This window comes from Coregonus lavaretus (assembly GCF_964263955.1).
Source record: "Coregonus lavaretus genome assembly, contig: HAP1_SCAFFOLD_664, whole genome shotgun sequence".
Taxonomy (NCBI): domain Eukaryota; kingdom Metazoa; phylum Chordata; class Actinopteri; order Salmoniformes; family Salmonidae; genus Coregonus; species Coregonus lavaretus.
The window spans coordinates 108,234-128,189 of NW_028163505.1; the positions used below are offsets into that span (position 1 = coordinate 108,234).

The window sequence follows — 19,956 nt, forward strand, 5'->3', positions numbered from 1 at the left end:
TTATTGTAAAATTGACTGTATAAGCTGGAAGTAGAGGCCTAAACCTTGTTGTTCACTAGTTTACTCCAATTAGGGAAGGGGTGGTGGGGTTGGAAAGAAATAAAGGGAAATATATTTCTAAAAAGGATGTGTATGTATGTATGTATATATATATATATATATGTATATGTGTGTATATATATATATATATATATATATATGTATATGTATATGTGTGTATATATATACAGTGGGGAGAACAAGTATTTGATACACTGCCGATTTTGCAGGTTTTCCTACTTACAAAGCACGTAGAGGTCTGTAATTTTTTATCATAGGTACACTTCAACTGTGAGAGACGGAATCTAAGACAAAAATCCAGAAAATCACATTGTATGATTTTTAAGTAATTAATTTGCATTTTATTGCATGACATAAGTATTTGATACATCAGAAAAGCAGAACTTTATATTTGGTACAGAAACCTTTGTTTGCAATGACAGAGATCATACATTTCCTGTAGGTCTTGACCAGGTTTGCACACACTGCAGCAGGGATTTTGGCCCACTCCTCCATACATACCTTCTCCAGATCCTTCAGGTTTCGGGGCTGTCGCTGGGCAATACGGACTTTCAGCTCCCTCCAAAGATTTTCTATTGGGTTCAGGTCTGGAGACTGGCTAGGCCACTCCAGGACCTTGAGATGCTTCTTACGGAGCCACTCCTTATTTGCCCTGGCTGTGTGTTTCGGGTCGTTGTCATGCTGGAAGACCCAGCCACGACCCATCTTCAATGTTCTTACTGAGGGAAGGATGTTGTTGGCCAAGATCTCGCGATACATGGCCCCATCCATCCTCCCCTCAATATGGTGCAGTCGTCCTGTCCCCTTTGCATCCCCAAAGAATGATGTTTCCACCTCCATGCTTCACGGTTGGGATGGTGTTCTTGGGGTTGTACTCATCCTTCTTCTTCCTCCATACACGGCGAGTGGAGTTTAGACCAAAAAGCTCTATTTTTGTCTCATCAGACCATGACCTTCTCCCATTCCTCCTCTGGATCATCCATATGGTCATTGGCAAACTTCAGAGGGGCCTGGACATGCGTTGGCTTGAGCAGGGGGACCTTGCGTGCGCTGCAGGATTTTAATCCATGACGGCGTAGTGTGTTACTAATGGTTTTCTTTGAGACTGTGGTCCCAGCTCTCTTCAGGTCATTGACCAGGTCCTGCCGTGTAGTTCTGGGCTGATCCCTCACCTTCCTCATGATCATTGATGCCCCACGAGGTGAGATCTTGCATGGAGCCCCAGACCGAGGGTGATTGACCGTCATCTTGAACTTCTTCCATTTTCTAATAATTACGCCAACAATTGTTGCCTTCTCACCAAGCTGCTTGCCTATTGTCCTGTAGCCCATCCCAGCCTTGTGCAGGTCTACAATTTTATCCCTGATGTCCTTACACAGCTCTCTGGTCTTGGCCATTGTGGAGAGGTTGGAGTCTGTTTGATTGAGTGTGTGGACAGGGGTCTTTTATACAGGTAACGAGTTCAAACAGGTGCAGTTAATACAGGTAATGAGTGGAGAACAGGAGGGCTTCTTAAAGAAAAACTAACAGGTCTGTGAGAGCCGGACTTCTTACTGGTTGGTAGGTGATCAAATACTTATGTCATGCAATAAAATGCAAATTAATTACTTAAAAATCATACAACGTGATTTTCTGGATTTTTGTTTTAAATTCCGTCCCTCACAGTTGAAGTGTACCCATGATAAAAATTACAGACCTCTACATGCTTTTTAAGTAGGAAAATCTGCAAAATCGGCAGTGTATCAAATACTTGTTCTCCCCACTGTATGTATATATAGTTGAAGTCGGAAGTTTACATACACTTAGGTTGGAGTAATTAAAACTTGTTTTTCAACCACTCCACAAATTTCTTCTTAACAAACTATAGTTTTTGGCAAGTCGGTTAGGACATCTACTTTGTGCTTGACACAAGTAATTTTTCCAACAATTGTTTAGAGACAGATTATTTCACTTATAATCACTGTATCACAATTCCAGTGGGTCAGAAGTTTACATACACTAAGTTGACTGTGCCTTTAAACAGCTTGGAGAATTCCAGAAAATGATGTCATGGCTTTAGAAGATTCTGATAGGCTAATTGACATAATTTGAGTCAATTGGAGGTGTTCCTGTGGATGTATTTCAAGGCCTACCTTCAAACTCAGTGTCTCTTTGCTTGACATCATGGGAAAATCAAAATAAATCAGAAAAGACCTCGGAAAAGAAATTGTAGACCTCCACAAGTTTGGTTCATCCTTGGGAGCAATTTCCAAACACCTGAAGGTACCACGTTCATCTGTACAAACAATAGTACGCAAGTATAAACACCATGGAACCACGCAGACGTCATACCGCTCAGGAAGGAGACGCATTCTGTCTCCTAGAGATGAACGTACTTTGGTGCGAAAAGTGCAAATCAATCCCAGAACAACAGCAAAGGACCTTGTGAAGATGCTGGAGGAAACAGGTACAAAGGTATCTATATCCACAGTAAAACGAGTCCTATATCGACATAACCTGAAAGGCCGCTCAGCAAGGAAGAAGCCACTGCTCCAAAACTGCCATAAAAAAGCCAGACTACGGTTTGCAACTGCACATGGGGACATGGATCGTACTTTTTGGAGAAATGTCCTCTGGTCTGATGAAACAAAAATAGAACTGTTTGGCCATAATGACCATCGTTATGTTTGGAGGAAAGTGGGGGGGACTTGCAAGCCAAAGAACACCATCCCAACCGTGAAGCACGGGGGTGGCAGCATCATGCTGTGGGGGTGCTTTGCTGCAGGAGGGACTGGTGCACTTCACAAAATAGACGGCATCATGAGGAAGGAAAATTATGTGGATATATTGAAGCAACATCTCAAGACATCAGTCAGGAAGTTAAAGCTTGGTCGCAAATGGGTTTTCCAAATGGACAATGACCCCAAGCATACTTCCAAAGTTGTGGCAAAATGGCTTAAGGACAACAAAGTCAAGGTATTGGAGTGGCCATCACAAAGCCCTGACCTCAATCCTATAGAAAATATGTGGGCAGAACTGAAAAAGCGTGTGCGAGCAAGGAGGCCTACAAACCTGACTCAGTTACACCAGCTCTGTCAGGAGGAATGGGCCAAAATTCACCCAACTTATTGTGGGAAGCTTGTGGAAGGCTACCCGAAACGTTTGTCCCAAGTTAAACAATTTAAAGGCAATGCTACCAAATACTAATTGAGTGTATGTAAACTTCTGACCCACTGGGAATGTGATGAAATAACTAAAAGCTGAAATAAATCATGCTCTCTACTATTATTCTGACATTTCACATTCTTAAAATAAAGTGGTGATCCTAACTGACCTAAGACGGGGAATTTCTACTAGGATTAAATGTCAGGAAATGTGATAAACTGAGTTTAAATGTATTTGGCTAAGGTGTATGTAAACTTCCGACTTCAACTGTATCTATAAAAGTGCTGATCCAATGAGGCGTGGTTGTTGACAACATATTTTTAGCTGCTGTCAAACTTGACAACATTAAACGTCTTTTCTGTAATGACAGTGGTGAATTATCATTAAGTGATAACAGTTTTGGGGAACAAAGTATGATGATATCCACTACAGCAGATAAGACAGAGGGTATCACTTTCCCAAACAATGTCCCCTGGTCACTCCCAGTACATATGATTAAAGGAGTCCAAGGCACCTTGATTACATAGATCACACAGAGAGGTTATGATTTTCATTAAATTATGTTTTCTAGGTGGAAGGTGATTACAATGTATCAGCTGGTGATTAGGATTGTTAGATGAACCCACTAAGTTCCTGATGAACTCAACTGGTGAGCCTCTTTAGCAGCTAGTTCCATGGACACACTGATTTCAATGTCCTTTGCCAAGATCAGATGACTTTCAGTCAACAGTCTCTTTTGTGTAGCTTCACTCCGTAGCCCACATACTAGTCTGTCTCTAATGATGTAATTTACAACAGCATTTAACTCAATGTTCTGATATTTCTTTAATGCAGCAGCAAACATTGTTACTGATTCTCCCTCTTCCTGATGTCTCCTGTGGAACCTGAACCTTTCAGCATTAACTAGTGGTTCTGGTGAAAAATGTCCTTTAAGTATCTCCACAATATCCCCATACGTCTTATTACCTGTTCTGTCTGGCTGTAGCAGGCTGCCTAGTAAATTAAATGTCTTTGGCCCCATTACACTAAAACATGTAGGCACAATGTTGTCCTCATCCATGTCATTTACAAGAACAAAATATTCAAATCGTTCTGTATATGAGCTCCACTGCTCAATATTTTTATCAAACTGTCCAATTTTTCCGACATTTCCAATAATTTTTCGTATCTCAATAAGCTCCTGATTGTCACTCACTTCAATATTGTCCTCAACCAAAGCAATATTTTCCTCAGTCACGTGATCTTCATTCACTTCACTCACTGAAGTTTCCACCTAAATTCGCTAATTTAGCAGTTTTAATTAAAAGGTTTGTCTTCACAGTTGAATAAATGTCCTTTCCTTTAATCACTGTATGTTCCTCCCTTTTAATCATTTTGTTTTCCCACTCCGATGTCCGTCTCCAGTCCTTTTCTGCCGTCCATGACGATGTTAACTCCAGTGGTGGAAAAAGTACCCAATTGTCATACTTGAGTAAAAGTAAAGATACCTTAATAGAAAATGACTCAACCAAAAGTGAAAGTCACCCAGTAAAATACTACTTCAGTAAAAGTCTAAAAGTGTTTGGTTTTAAATATACTTAAGTATCAAAAGTAAATGTAATTGCTAAAATATACTTAAGTACAAATCATTTCAAATTCCTTACATAAAGCAAACCAGACGATTTTCTTGTTTTTAAAATGTACGTTCAGCCAGAGGCAAACTCCAACATTCAGACAATTTACAAACAAAGCATTTGTGTTTAGTGAGTCTGCCAGATCAGAGGCAGTAGGGATGTTCTCTTGATAAGTGTGTGAATTGGACCATTTTCTGTCCTGCTAAGCATTCAAAATGTAACGAGTACATTTGGGTGTCAGGGAAAATGTATGGAGTAAAAAGTATATTATTTTCTTTAGGAATGTAGTGAAGTAAAAGTAAAAGTTGTCAAAAATATAAATAGTAAAGTCAAGTACAGATACCCAAAAAAACTACTTAAGTAGTACTTTAAAGTATTTTTACTTAAGTACTTTACACCACTGGTTAACTCTCTTTCTTAGCTAGCTAGACTATGCACTTGCCTCTGCTATCAATACACTGTGCTAACATTAGCCTATTCTATACCACAGAAAATAACAGTTTTAAACAGTTGTAAAAACCCACTTCTTCCAGACAGAATAGCTCCTGTAGATTCAGACTTACTCATCACCAATCTTTTGTTATGTCTCGTGGGTTTCATAACCACGTCTGTATAACAATTCAATAATGATGAGACAGGAGACAGGAATCAGTTCAACCATTTATCTGGAACGTGATCATCTCAACACATACAAACACCCATGATGCTCTGCAGCACAACCCCAATATACAACAAATACATAAATAAGTAAATGGACACTAAATAAAACTAATAGAGGAATTTAAATGTTCAGTTGTAGAAAGTAGGGCCATGGGATAGGGTCAGAAAGGTCAGTATGTTTGATAACTGGTTACAGAGGTGACATAACAAGCATAAGGTCCATTATAACACAGTGAAGTAGAGGTGGGAGCTAAAAGCAGACATGGACAGTGAGACGGTGTGAGGAGGTCAGGGGTGAAACACTAGATCAGGACAGGTAGAAATGGCAGGGCTGGAAATAGACAGAGAGACACATTCTGATCATAAGCTCAGACCTGACCTGAGACACCCAAACAGAAGATGCCATAGCAAAGTCCTGTCCAGTAGGCTATATGGGATTTCCTTTCATCAAAATGTGTGTCCAGTGTGTGTGTTTGTCCAGTGTGTGTGTGTGTGTGTGTGTGTGTGTGTGTTTGTGTGTGTCCAGTGTGTGTGTGTGTGTGTGTGTGTGTCCAGTGTGTGTGTTCAGTGTGTGTGTGTGTGTGTGTGTGTGTGTGTGTGTCTAGTGTGTGTGTGTGTCCGGTGTGTGTGTGTGTCCAGTGTATGTGTCCAGTGTGTGTGTGTGTCCAGTGTGTGTGTCCAGTGTGTGTGTTTGTCCAGTGTGTGTGTGTGTGTGTGTGTGTGTGTGTGTGTGTGTGTGTGTGTTTGTGTGTGTGTGTGTGTGTGTTTGTGTGTATGTGTCCAATGTATGTGTGTGTGTGTGTGTGTGTGTTCGGTGTATGTGAGTGTGTCCAGTGTGTGTGTGTCCAGTGTGTGTGTTTGTCCAGTGTGTGTGTGTGTGTGTGTTTGTCCAGTGTGTGTGTGTGTGTGTGTGTGTGTGTCCAGTGTGTGTGTGTGTCCAGTGTGTGAGTGTGTCCCGTGTGTGTGTGTGTCCAGTGTGTGTGTCCAATGTGTGTGTGTCCAGTGTGTGTTTGTGTACAGTGTGAGTGTGTCCAGTGTGTATGTTTGTCCAGTGTGTGTGTGTGTCTAGTGTGTGTGTTTGTGTCCAGTGTATGTGTGTGTGTGTGTCCGGTGCGTGTGTGCGTGTGTGTCCAGTGTGTGTGTGTCCAGTGTGTGTGTGTCCAGTGTGTGTGTGTGTATTTGTACAGTGTGTGTGTGTGTCCAGTGTGTGTGTGTGTCCAGTGTGTGTGTTCAGTGTGTGTGTGTGTGTGTGTACAGTGTGTGTGTGTGTCCAGTGTGTGTGTGTGTGTGTGTGTCCAGTGTGAGTGTGTCCAGTGTGTGTGTGTCCAGTGTGTTTGTGTGTGTGTGTGTGTGTGTGTGTGTGTGTGTGTTTGTCCAGTGTGTGTGTGTGTGTGTGTGTTTTTGTGTCCAGTGTGTGTGTGTGTCCAGTGTGTGTGTGTGTCCAGTGTGTGTGTGTGTGTGTCTAGTGTGTGTATGTGTTTGTGTGTGTGTGTGTGTGTGTGTGTGTGTGTGTGTGTGTGTGTGTGTGTGTGTGTGTGTGTGTGTGTGTCTGGAGTGTGTGTGTGTGTGTGTGTGTGTGTGTGTGTGTGTGTGTGTGTGTGTGTGTGTGTGTGTCCAGTGTGTGTGTGTGTCCAGTGTGTGTGTGTGTGTCCAGTGTGTGTGTGTGTGTCCAGAGTGTGTGTGTGTGTCCATGTGTGTGTGTGTCCAGTGTGTGTGTTCAGTGTGTGTGTGTGTGTACAGTGTGAGTGTGTCCAGTGTTTGTGTTTTTGTCCAGTGTGTGTGTGTTTGTTTGTGTCCAGTGTGTGTGTATGTGTGTTTGTGTGTGTCCACTGTGTGTGTTCAGTGTGTGTGTGTGTGTACAGTGTGTGTGTGTCCAGTGTGTGTGTGTGTGTGAGTGTGTGTGTGTGTATGTGTTTAGTGTGTGTGTGTCAGTGTTACCATGGTTATTATTTACAGGGACACTGAGGAGTTAACATAAACCCTAAACCCTGGATAGAGGGGCTCAGTGAATGTGGAGTGGAATGTGTTCAGGTGGGTCAGTGTGTCAGAGGAGACTCTGTAGAAGGACAGAGTGCCGGCTGGCCAGTCCAGATACACTCCTACTCTGTGGGAGCTGGAGGAGGGGACGTCTATGGTAGTGGACTTATTATTGTGCCTGGCAGAGTAACTGTTGTCAGAGCAGAGCAGACTCCAGGACTTGTCATTGTATCCAATCCAACAGTCATTACCCCATCCTCTCCTGCTGATTCCTTTATATGTCACTCCTATATCAGCCCCTTCCCCACTCCACTCTACCTCCCAGTAACAGCGCCCAGTCAGACCCTCTCTACACAGCACCTGACTACAGCCCTCAAATCTCTCTGGGTGATCAGGATACGGCTGCTCCTCTCTCCTACATGTCACCTTTCTGTTCTCCTTAGACAGAGAGAGAAATCTGTTTACTGTGTTAAGGTCCAGTGTGAGATCACAGACATCTGATGGATGAAACCAGACACAATATTAGAAATCATCATCATTCACATTAGAATGTTAACTCACTTTTCACTAATTCATTTAATGTAGATGTTTCTAGGTATCAAAAGGAGAAGTTAAGGTAACTTGAGACTTGTTGAATGATCATATGTTATACTGTATGGTAAAATAAAACACACTTATTCCCATTAATTACACACACACACACACACACACACACACACACACACACACACACACACACACACACACACACACACACACATACACACACACACACACACACACACACACACACACACACACACACACACACACACATCCTGAACACACACACACTGGACACACACACACACATTTCTAACGTAACACGAACACGCAACACACACACACACAGACATTAATTACATACACACACACACACACATCCTGAATACACATACACCCTGAACACACACACACACACACACACACACACACCTTCATGCATGCATGCATGAACACACACACACACATTTCTAAAGTAACACAAACACGCCACACACACACACACATTGTCAAAGCAACTCTTTGTAAACTTTGGTGTCCCTGATTTGTGCTTCTGTAGAACTACAGCTGATATTTAATATGACCAAGTAAGTAATGATGGTGGTCTTTGACTTTGACTTCACTTGAATTAAGACTTATTCTTAGTCATATTCTTCACAGCAGTCAACACTCACATTTTCTAAGTCCAGGTTTCATTGTGTTCTCTCCACCATGTTCCACACTGTAGCGGTAAGCAGAAGAACAGACAGTCATTGAGGGATACACCTGAACTCTGACACACACACACACACACACACACACACACACACACACACACACACACACACACACACACACACACACACACACACACACACACACACACACACACACAGTATATACATTTGTCCAAGTGTGTGTGTGTGTGTGTGTGTGTCCACTGTGTGTGTGTGTCCAGTGTGTGTGTGTACAGTGTGTGTGTGTGTGTGTGTGTCCAATGTTTGTGTGTGTGTGTGTGTTTCCAGTGTGTGTGTGTGTGTATGTGTCCAGTGTGTGTGTGTGTGTGTGTGTGTCTGTGTGTGTGTGTGTGTATGTGTGTGTGTGTTTCCTTTTTGTGTCTCTGGGACCAGTGTGTGTGTGTGTGTGTGTGTGTGTGTGTGTGTGTCCAGTTTGTGTGTGTATGTGTGTCAAGTGTGTGTGTGTCCAGTGTGTGTGTGTGTGTGTGTCCAGTGTGTGTGTGTGAGTCCAGTGTGTGTCCAGTGTGTTTGTGTATGTGTCCAGTGTGTGTGTGTGTGTGTGTAGGTGTTTGTCCAGTGTGCGTGTGTGTCCAGTGCGTGTGTGTGTGCCCAGTGTGTGTGTGTGTCCAGTCTGTGTGTGTGTCCAGTGCGTGTGTCTAGTGTTTGTGAGTGTGTCTGTGTATCCATTGTGTGTGAGTGTGTGTGTGTGTGTCCAGTGTGTGTGTGTGGGTCCAGTGTGTGTTTGTGTGTGTCTGTGTCCAGTGTGTGTGTGTGTGTGTGTCTGTGTGTGTATGTGTGTGTGTGTGTGTCTGTGTGTGTGTGTGTGTGTATGTGTGTGTGTGTTTCCTTTTTGTGTGTCTGGGACCAGTGTGTGTGTGTGTGTTTGTGTGTGTGTTTGTGTGTGTCCAGTTTGTGTGTGTATGTGTGTCAAGTGTGTGTGTGTCCAGTGTGTGTGTGTGTGTGTGTCCAGTGTGTGTGTGTGAGTCCAGTGTGTGTCCAGTGTGTTTGTGTGTGTGTCCAGTGTGTGTGTGTCCTGTGTGTGTGTGTAGGTGTTTGTCCAGTGTGCGTGTGTTTCCAGTGTGTGTGTGTGTGCCCAGTGTGTGTGTGCCCAGTCTGTGTGTGTGTCCAGTGCGTGTGTGTGTGTGTATTTGTGTGTGTGTTTCCTTTTTGTGTGTCTGGGACCAGTGTGTGTGTGTGTGTCTGTATGTGTGTCAAGTGTGTGTGTGTCCAGTGTGTGTGTGTGTGTGTGTCCTTTGTTTGTATGTGTCCATTGTGTGCGTGCGTGTCCAGTTTGTGTGTGTGTGTCCAGTGTGTGTGTGTGTGTGTGTGTGTGTGTGAGTCCAGTGTGTATGTGTGTGTCCAGTGTGTGTGTGTGTGTGTGTGTGAGTCCAGTGTGTGTCCAGTGTGTTTGTGTGTGTGTCCAGTGTGTGTGTGTCCTGTGTGTGTGTGTAGGTGTGTGTGTGTTTGTCCAGTGTGCGTGTGTGTCCAGTGTGTGTGTGTGCGTGTGTGTGTGTGCCCAGTGTGTGTGTTTGTCCAGTGTGTGTATGAGTGTGTCCTGTGTGTGTGTGTCCATTGTGTGTGTGTGTGTGTCCACTCTGTGTGTGTCCAGTGTGTGTGTGTGTGTCTGTCCACTGTGTGTCCAGTGTGTTTGTGTGTGTGTGTGTCCACTCTGTGTGTGTGTGTGTGTGTCCAGTGTGTGAGTGTGTGTGTATCCAGTGTGTATCCAGTGTGTTTGTGTGTCCATTGTGTGTGTGTGTGTGTGTGTGTGTCCAGTTTGTGTGTTTGTCCTGTGTGGACACACACTGGACACACACACACACACACACACACACACTGGACCCACAAACACACACACACACTCACGCACTGGACACACACACACTCACACACACACACTCACACTAACACTAACACACACACACACGCACTGGACACACACACACACACACACACACTGGACACACACACACACACGCACCGGACACACACATACACACACACACACTGGACACACACACAAATACACTGGACACACACTGGACTCACACACACTAACACACACACACTGGACAAACACACACACACTGGACACACACACATGCTGGACACACACACACACTGGACACACACACACACTGGACACACACACACTGAACACACACACACACACACACATACACACTGGACACACACACACACACACACACACACAGTCTTTATATAACTTAGTCCAAGTGGTGGTCAGAATGTTTGTCTTAACTAGCCTGATAACTCCAACATGTCTGATATGAACATTGACATAAACCCTCTACATACTTGAGTTTCTCCAGTCTGCAGTGTGGATCCTCCAGTCCAGCAGAGAGCAGTCTGACTCCTGAGTCTCCTGGGTGATTGTAGCTCAGGTCCAGCTCTCTCAGGTGTGAGGGGTTTGACTTCAGAGCTGAGACCAGAGAAGCACAGCCTTCCTCTGTGACTAGACAGCCTGACAGCCTGCAAAGAGTCAAATCAAATTAAAACCACACTGCTATTCTTTGGTGGTGAAAATAGTGGCAGTATATTTTTTTCACCGTTTAGAAATGAAAGCACTTTATGTATCTATTCCCCCTATTTGAAAAAGTCATAAGTATTCTGACCATTTGACTTATAGTGTATTAAAGTTGTCAAAAGTTGAGTATTTTGTCCCAAACTGGTTGGTTGCATTTGCAGTTTGTTTTGGTTGTGTTTTGGGTTATGTTTTGTCCATTTTTTTTTTTTTTTTTTTTTGTCCAATAGTAACTGAATGGTGGATGATGACTGGAGTAATTTTCTGTCTAAGTGAGTAGATAACATGTTTCTAAACACTACTAAATTAATCCTGATGATGACATGATTAAGAAAAATCATGAATGAATCATTAATTATAATGAGTGAGAAAGTTACAGAGGCTACAACAAAACATGCTAACCTCTCACCATTACCAATAACAGAGGGGGTATGATCCTTGTTCCTCTGTAACTTTCTCATTCATCATCATTCACGATTCATTCATGATTATTCATAATCATTGTAGCATCCACATGAATGTAGAAGTGTTCAGAAAACATCTTCTATTCTTACTGACAATACAAGTGAAGTGACTCCAAAATGACAGGACATTATTCACCATTCAGTTTCTATTGGGAAAAACATAATCCAAAACACAACTAAAACAAACTGCAAATGCATTCAACACGTTTGTAGAATCACAAGCTTGATGTAATCACTGTGGGTAAGGAATATGGGACCAAATACTAAATTTATGACTACTTTAATACAATATAAGTGAACATGTCCAAATTATTAAGACTTTTTCAAATGGGAGAACTAGACACATAAAGTGATTTCATTTCTAAACAGTAACACAGATATGTATGAAAATACCCTCAAATATAAGGTGACATTCTGTACTGTCACCTAATATGAAACATTCTACCTCAAATCCAAAATGCTGGAGCATAGCACCAAATGTAAAACTGCAAACTTCACTGTCCAAACACATATGGTGTGGACTATGTGTTCCTGGTAAACACATGTGGATCTGGTGAACAGTTATCACTTGTTGACCAACTACAGGAATACTGACCTCAGAGTCTCCAGTTTACAGTGGGGATTCCCCAGTCCAGCAGAGAGCAGCTTCACTCCTGAATCCTTCAGGTCATTGTTACTCAGATCCAGCTCTCTCAGGTGTGAGGGGTTTGACTTCAGAGCTGAGACCAGAGAAGCACAGCCTTCCTCTGTGACTAGACAGCCTGACAGCCTGCAAAGAGTCAAATCATATTAAAATCACACTGCTATTCTTTGGTTGTGAAAATTGTGGCAGTATATTTTTTTTCCTGAAAACCTACAATATCTATTCATATATGTATATATACCAGTCAAAAGTTTGAACACACCTACTCATTCAAGTTTTTGTTTTGTTGTTTAAAACTATTTTTTACATTGTAGAATAACAGTGAAGACATCAAAACTATGAAATAACACATATGGAATCATTTAGTAACCAAAAAAGTGTTAAACAAATCAAAATATATTTGAGATTTGAGATTCTTCAAATAGCCACCCTTTGCCTTGATAACAGCTTTGCACACTCTTGGCATTCTCTCAACCAGCTTCATGAGGTAGTCACCTGGAATGCATTTCAATTAACAGGTGTGCCTTCTTAAAAGTTAATTTGTGGAATTTCTTTCCTTCTTAATGCATTTGAGCCAATCAGTTGTGTTGTGACAAGGTATACAGAAGATAGCCCTATTTGGTAAAAGACCAAGTCCATATTATGGCAAGAACAGCTCAAATAAGCTATGAGAAATGACAGTCCATCATTACTTTAAGACATGACGGTGAGTCAATACGGAACATTTCAAGAACTTTGAACGTTTCTTCAAGAGCAGTCGCAAAAAAACATTAAGTGATATTATGAAACTGGCTCTCATGAGGACCGTCACAGGAATGGAAGACCCAGAATTACCTCTGCTGCAGAGGATAAGTTCATTAGAGTTACCAGCCTCAGAAATTGCAGCCCAAATAAATGCTTCACAGAGTTCAAGTCACAGACACATCTCAACATCAGCTGTTCAGAGGGGACTGTGTGAATCAGGCCTTCATGGTCGAATTGCTGCAAATAAATCACTACTAAAGGACACCAATAATAAGAAGAGACCTGCTTGGGCCAAGAAACACAAGCAATGGACATTACACCGGTGGACATTTGTCCTTTGGTCTGGAGTCAAAATTTGAGATTTTTGGTTCCAACCGCTGTGTCTTTGTGAGAAGCGGTGTGGGTGAACGGTTGATCTCCGCATGTGTAGTTCCCACCGTAAAGCATGGAGGAGGAGGTGTTATGGTGTGGGGGTGTTTGCTGGTGACACTGTCTGTGATTTATTTAGAATTCAAGGCACACTTAACCAGCATGGCTACCACAGCATTCTGCAGCAATACGCCATCCCATCTGGTTTGGGCTAAGTGGGACTATCATTTGTTTTTCAACAGGAAAATGACCCAACACACTTCCAGACTGTGTAAGGAGAGGGATTGAGTGCTGCATCAGATGACCTGGCCTCCACAATCCCCTGACCTCAACCCAATTGATATGGTTTGGGATGAGTCGGACGGCAGAGTGAAGGAAAAGCAGCCAATAAGTGCTCAGCATATGTGGGAACTCCTTCAAGACTGTTGTAAAAGCATTCCAGGTGAAGCTGGTTGAGAGAATGCCAAGAGTGTGCAAAGCTGTCATCAAGACAAAGGGTGGCTATTTGAAGAATTTCAAATATAAAATATATTTTCATTTGTTTAACACTTTTTTGGTTCCTACATGATTCCATATGTGTTATTTCATAGTTTTGATGTCTTCACTATTATTTTACAATGTAAAACATAAAAAAAAAAATAAAAAAAAAACTTGAATGAGTAGGTGTGTCCAAACTTTTGACTGGTACTGTATATAAATGAATGAATGTATCAGTATTAACAGTAGATAACATATTTCTAAACACTACTAAATTAATCTTTGTGTGTGTGTGTGTGTGTGTGTCCAGTGTGTGTGTGTGTGTGTGTCCAGTGTGTGTGTGTATGTCCAGTGTGTGTGTGTGTGTGTATGTGTCCAGTGTGTGTGTGTGTGTGTGTGTGTGTGAGTGTCCAGTGTGTGTGTCCTGTGTGTGTGTGTCCAGTGTGTGTGTTCATTGAATGGTACAGGAATACTGACCTCAGAGTCTCCAGTTTACAGTGGGGATTCCCCAGTCCAGCAGAGAGCAGCTTCACTCCTGAATCCTTCAGGACATTGTTACTCAGATCCAGCTCTCTCAGGTGTGAGGGCTTTGACTTCAGAGCTGAGACCAGAGAAGCACAGCCTTCCTCTGTGACTAGACAGCCTGACAGCCTGCAAAAGTAAAATCATATTAAAATCACACTACTATTCTTTGGTGTTGAGTCATTTTCTGTCTAAGTGAGTAGATAACATGTTTCTAAACACTACTAAGTAATCCTGATGATGCCAAGATTGAGAAATATCATGAATGAATCATGAATAATAATGAGTGAGAGAGTTACAGAGGCTACAACAAAACATGCTAACCTCTCACTATTAACATCAAATAAAAGGTGACATTCTGTACTGTTGCCTAATATGAAACATTTTATCTCAAATCCAAAATGCTGGAGCATAGCGCCAAATGTAAAACTGTAAGCTTCACTGTCCAAACACATATGGTGTGGACTATGTGTGCCTGGTAAACACATGTGGATCTGGTGAACAGTTATAACTTGTTGACCAACTACAGGAATACTGACCTCAGAGTCTCCAGTTTACAGTCGGGATTCCCCAGTCCAGCAGAGAGCAGCTTCACTCCTGAATCCTTCAGGTCATTGTTACTCAGATCCAGCTCTCTCAGGTGTGAGGGGTTTGACTTCAGAGCTGAGACCAGAGAAGCACAGCCTTCCTCTGTGACTAGACAGTCTGACAGCCTGCAAAGAGTCAAATCATATTAAAATCACACTGCTATTCTTTGGTTGTGAAAATTGTGGCAGTATATTTTTTTTCCTGAAAACCTACAATATCTATTCATATATGTATATATACCAGTCAAAAGTTTGAACACACCTACTCATTCAAGTTTTTGTTTTGTTGTTTAAAACTATTTTTTACATTGTAGAATAACAGTGAAGACATCAAAACTATGAAATAACACATATGGAATCATTTAGTAACCAAAAAAGTGTTAAACAAATCAAAATATATTTGAGATTTGAGATTCTTCAAATAGCCACCCTTTGCCTTGATAACAGCTTTGCACACTCTTGGCATTCTCTCAACCAGCTTCATGAGGTAGTCACCTGGAATGCATTTCAATTAACAGGTGTGCCTTCTTAAAAGTTAATTTGTGGAATTTCTTTCCTTCTTAATGCATTTGAGCCAATCAGTTGTGTTGTGACAAGGTATACAGAAGATAGCCCTATTTGGTAAAAGACCAAGTCCATATTATGGCAAGAACAGCTCAAATAAGCTATGAGAAATGACAGTCCATCATTACTTTAAGACATGACGGTGAGTCAATACGGAACATTTCAAGAACTTTGAACGTTTCTTCAAGAGCAGTCGCAAAAAAACATTAAGTGATATTATGAAACTGGCTCTCATGAGGACCGTCACAGGAATGGAAGACCCAGAATTACCTCTGCTGCGGAGGATAAGTTCATTAGAGTTACCAGCCTCAGAAATTGCAGCCCAAATAAATGCTTCACAGAGTTCAAGTCACAGACACATCTCAACATCAGCTGTTCAGAGGGGACTGTGTGAATCAGGCCTTCATGGTCGAATTGCTGCAAATAAATCACTACTAAAGGACACCAATAATAAGAAGAGACCTGCTTGGGCCAAGAAACACAAGCAATGGACATTACACCAGTGGACATTTGTCCTTTGGTCTGGAGTCAAAATTTGAGATTTTTGGTTCCAACCGCTGTGTCTTTGTGAGAAGCGGTGTGGGTGAACGGTTGATTTCCGCATGTGTAGTTCCCACCGTAAAGCATGGAGGAGGAGGTGTTATGGTGTGGGGGTGTTTGCTGGTGACACTGTCTGTGATTTATTTAGAATTCAAGGCACACTTAACCAGCATGGCTACCACAGCATTCTGCAGCAATACGCCATCCCATCTGGTTTGGGCTAAGTGGGACTATCATTTGTTTTTCAACAGGACAATGACCCAACACACTTCCAGGCTGTGTAAGGGCTATTTGACCAAGAAGGAGAGTGATGGAGTGCTGCATCAGATGACCTGGCCTCCACAATCCCCTGACCTCAACCCAATTGATATGGTTTGGGATGAGTCGGACGGCAGAGTGAAGGAAAAGCAGCCAATAAGTGCTCAGCATATGTGGGAACTCCTTCAAGACTGTTGTAAAAGCATTCCAGGTGAAGCTGGTTGAGAGAATGCCAAGAGTGTGCAAAGCTGTCATCAAGACAAAGGGTGGCTATTTGAAGAATTTCAAATATAAAATGTATTTTCATTTGTTTAACACTTTTTTGGTTCCTACATGATTCCATATGTGTTATTTCATAGTTTTGATGTCTTCACTATTATTTTACAATGTAAAACATAAAAAATAAATAAAATAAAAACTTGAATGAGTAGGTGTGTCCAAACTTTTGACTGGTACTGTATATAAATGAATGAATGTATCAGTATTAACAGTAGATAACATATTTCTAAACACTACTAAATTAATCTTTGTGTGTGTGTGTGTGTGTCCAGTGTGTGTGTGTGTGTGTGTCCAGTGTGTGTGTATGTCCAGTGTGTGTGTGTGTGTGTATGTGTCCAGTGTGTGTGTGTGTGTGTGTGTGTGTGAGTGTCCAGTGTGTGTGTTCATTGAATGGTACAGGAATACTGACCTCAGAGTCTCCAGTTTACAGTGGGGATTCCCCAGTCCAGCAGAGAGCAGCTTCACTCCTGAATCCTTCAGGACATTGTTACTCAGATCCAGCTCTCTCAGGTGTGAGGGCTTTGACTTCAGAGCTGAGACCAGAGAAGCACAGCCTTCCTCTGTGACTAGACAGCCTGACAGCCTGCAAAAGTAAAATCATATTAAAATCACACTACTATTCTTTGGTGTTGAGTCATTTTCTGTCTAAGTGAGTAGATAACATGTTTCTAAACACTACTAAGTAATCCTGATGATGCCAAGATTGAGAAATATCATGAATGAATCATGAATAATAATGAGTGAGAGAGTTACAGAGGCTACAACAAAACATGCTAACCTCTCACTATTAACATCAAATAAAAGGTGACATTCTGTACTGTTGCCTAATATGAAACATTTTATCTCAAATCCAAAATGCTGGAGCATAGCGCCAAATGTAAAACTGTAAGCTTCACTGTCCAAACACATATGGTGTGGACTATGTGTGCCTGGTAAACACATGTGGATCTGGTGAACAGTTATAACTTGTTGACCAACTACAGGAATACTGACCTCAGAGTCTCCAGTTTACAGTCGGGATTCCCCAGTCCAGCAGAGAGCAGCTTCACTCCTGAATCCTTCAGGTCATTGTTACTCAGATCCAGCTCTCTCAGGTGTGAGGGGTTTGACTTCAGAGCTGAGACCAGAGAAGCACAACCTTCCTCTGTGACTCCACAGCCTGACAGCCTGACAAAGAGATCATAATGATTTCACAAACTGTTAATTTAACACCAGTAGTGTAGAAGGACAATGGCAGATGCATTTGGTTTATTCTCTAAAACAACATATAGATTCATCTTCCGTCTCCTTGAATTGCATGGTCATATTGTTATACAAATGTGAACACCAATGACTGATTCAGTAAGTTTTTCAATTTAATATTATATATTATATACATATTATAATACATATATAATACATATTTCTCTCTAAACTTAATATTTCTTCCTGATGATTAGTACTTAAATGTCATGTTATGTACTCACAGAGCAGCTCTGGAGGCTTTGACCACTGGCAGCAACCTCAGAAGACCTTTCTCTGATCTGGAGTATTTCTTCAGGTCAAACACATCCAGCTCCTTTTCTGAAGTCATTAACACAAAGACCAGAGCTGACCACTGTGCAGGTGACAGTTTGACTTCTGAGAGACTTCCTGATCTCAGGTAGCTTTGGATCTCCTCCACTAGAGAATGGTCATTCAGTTCATTCAGACAGTGGAACAGATTGATGCACATCTCTGGAGAGGGATTCTTCCTGATCTTCTTCTTGATGTACTTGACTGTTTCTTCATGGCTCTGTGAGCTGCTTCTTGTTGTTGTCAGTAGACCTCGTAAGTGCTTCTGATTGGACTCCAGTGAGAGGCCCAGAAGGAAGCGGAGGAACAGGTCCAGGTTTCCCGTCTCACTTTGTAAGGCTTTATCCACAGCACTCATGTAGACAGTAACTTCAGTAACTTGCGGTTCGGCCATTAGATTCTCATTGTTGTTGATGAATGAAAGGAACACATATACAGCAGCCAGAAACTCCTGAATGCTCAGATGCACGAAGCAGTACACCTTGTCCTGGTACAGCACACATTCCTCTTTAAAGAGCTGTGTGCACAATCCTGAGTACACAGAGGCTTCATTGACATCAATGCCAGCCTCTTTCAGGTCTTCTTCATAGAAAATCAGATTGCCATTCACAAGCTGTTGAAAAGCCAGTTTTCCCAGTGACAGAATGCTCTCTTTATTCCAGTGTGGACCTGTCTCTTCTTTCCCAAGATACTTTTCATTCTTCTGTTTGGTATGAAACTCCACAAGGTGTGAGTACATCTCAGTCAGAGTCTTGGGCATCTCTTCTCTCTTATGTTTCAGCATGTGCTCAAGGACTGTTGCAGAAATCCAACAGAAGACTGGAATGTGGCACATGATGTGGAGGCTCCTTGATGTCTTTATGTGTGAGATGATTCTTCTGGCCAGGTCCTCATCACTGAATCTCTTCCTGAAGTACTCCTCCTTCTGTGGGTCATTGAACCCTCGTACCTCTGTCACCTGGTCAACACACCCTGAAGGGATCTTATTGGCTGCTGCAGGTCGGGTAGTTATCCAGAGGAGAGCAGAGGGAAGCAGATTTCCCTTGATGAGATTTGTCAGCAGAACATCCACTGAGGTTGACTTTGTGACGTCACAGCAGATCTTGTTCTTCTGGAAGTCCAGGGGCAGTCGGCACTCATCCAGACCATCAAAGATGAACAGAACTTTGTACTTGTCGTAGTTGGAGATTCTTGATTCTTTGGTTTCCATTGAGAAGTGATTGAGAAGTTTAATCAAAGTGTGTTTATCCCCGTTCATCAAATTCAGCTCCCGAAAAGGGAATGAAAATACAAATTGGACATCCTGATTTGCTTTTCCTTCAGCCCAGTCCAGAATGAACTTCTGCACAGAGACTGTTTTTCCAATGCCAGCAACTCCCTTTGTCAGCACAGTTCTGATAAGTTTGTCTTGTCCAGTTAAGGGTTTGAAGATGTCGTTACATTTGACTGCAGTCTCTGGTCTTGCTTGTTTCCTGGTTGTTGTCTCAATCAGTCTCAGCTCATGTTCATTATTGACCTCTCCTGTTCCACCCTCTGTGATGTAGAGCTCTGTGTAGATCTTATTGAGAAGTGTTGGGTTTCCTTGTTTAGCGATCCCCTCAAATACACATTGAAACTTCTTTTTTAGATTAGATTTGAGTTCACGTTGGCAAATCACAGCAAGCTCATCTGAATGAAGAAATAACACAGAGGATATTAAT

General features: G+C 42.1%; 1 protein-coding gene across 1 annotated transcript in view; it reads right to left on the reverse strand.

Annotated features, from left to right (window-relative positions):
- Window positions 1–7,402: 7,402 nt before the first annotated feature.
- Window positions 7,403–19,956, reverse strand: part of LOC311118054 (NACHT, LRR and PYD domains-containing protein 6-like) — a 114,784-nt gene continuing 102,230 nt past the window's right edge. Inside the window, exons 7-13 of the mRNA XM_084192929.1 lie at window positions 18,169–19,924; window positions 17,696–17,869; window positions 17,112–17,285; window positions 15,014–15,187; window positions 14,430–14,603; window positions 8,672–8,718; window positions 7,403–7,951 (exon numbers count right to left, since the gene is read on the reverse strand). Coding sequence (XP_084049055.1) covers window positions 7,428–7,951; window positions 8,672–8,718; window positions 14,430–14,603; window positions 15,014–15,187; window positions 17,112–17,285; window positions 17,696–17,869; window positions 18,169–19,924 — 3,023 coding nt within the window. The 3' untranslated portion in view covers window positions 7,403–7,427. The remainder of the gene's footprint in view (window positions 7,952–8,671; window positions 8,719–14,429; window positions 14,604–15,013; window positions 15,188–17,111; window positions 17,286–17,695; window positions 17,870–18,168; window positions 19,925–19,956) is intronic.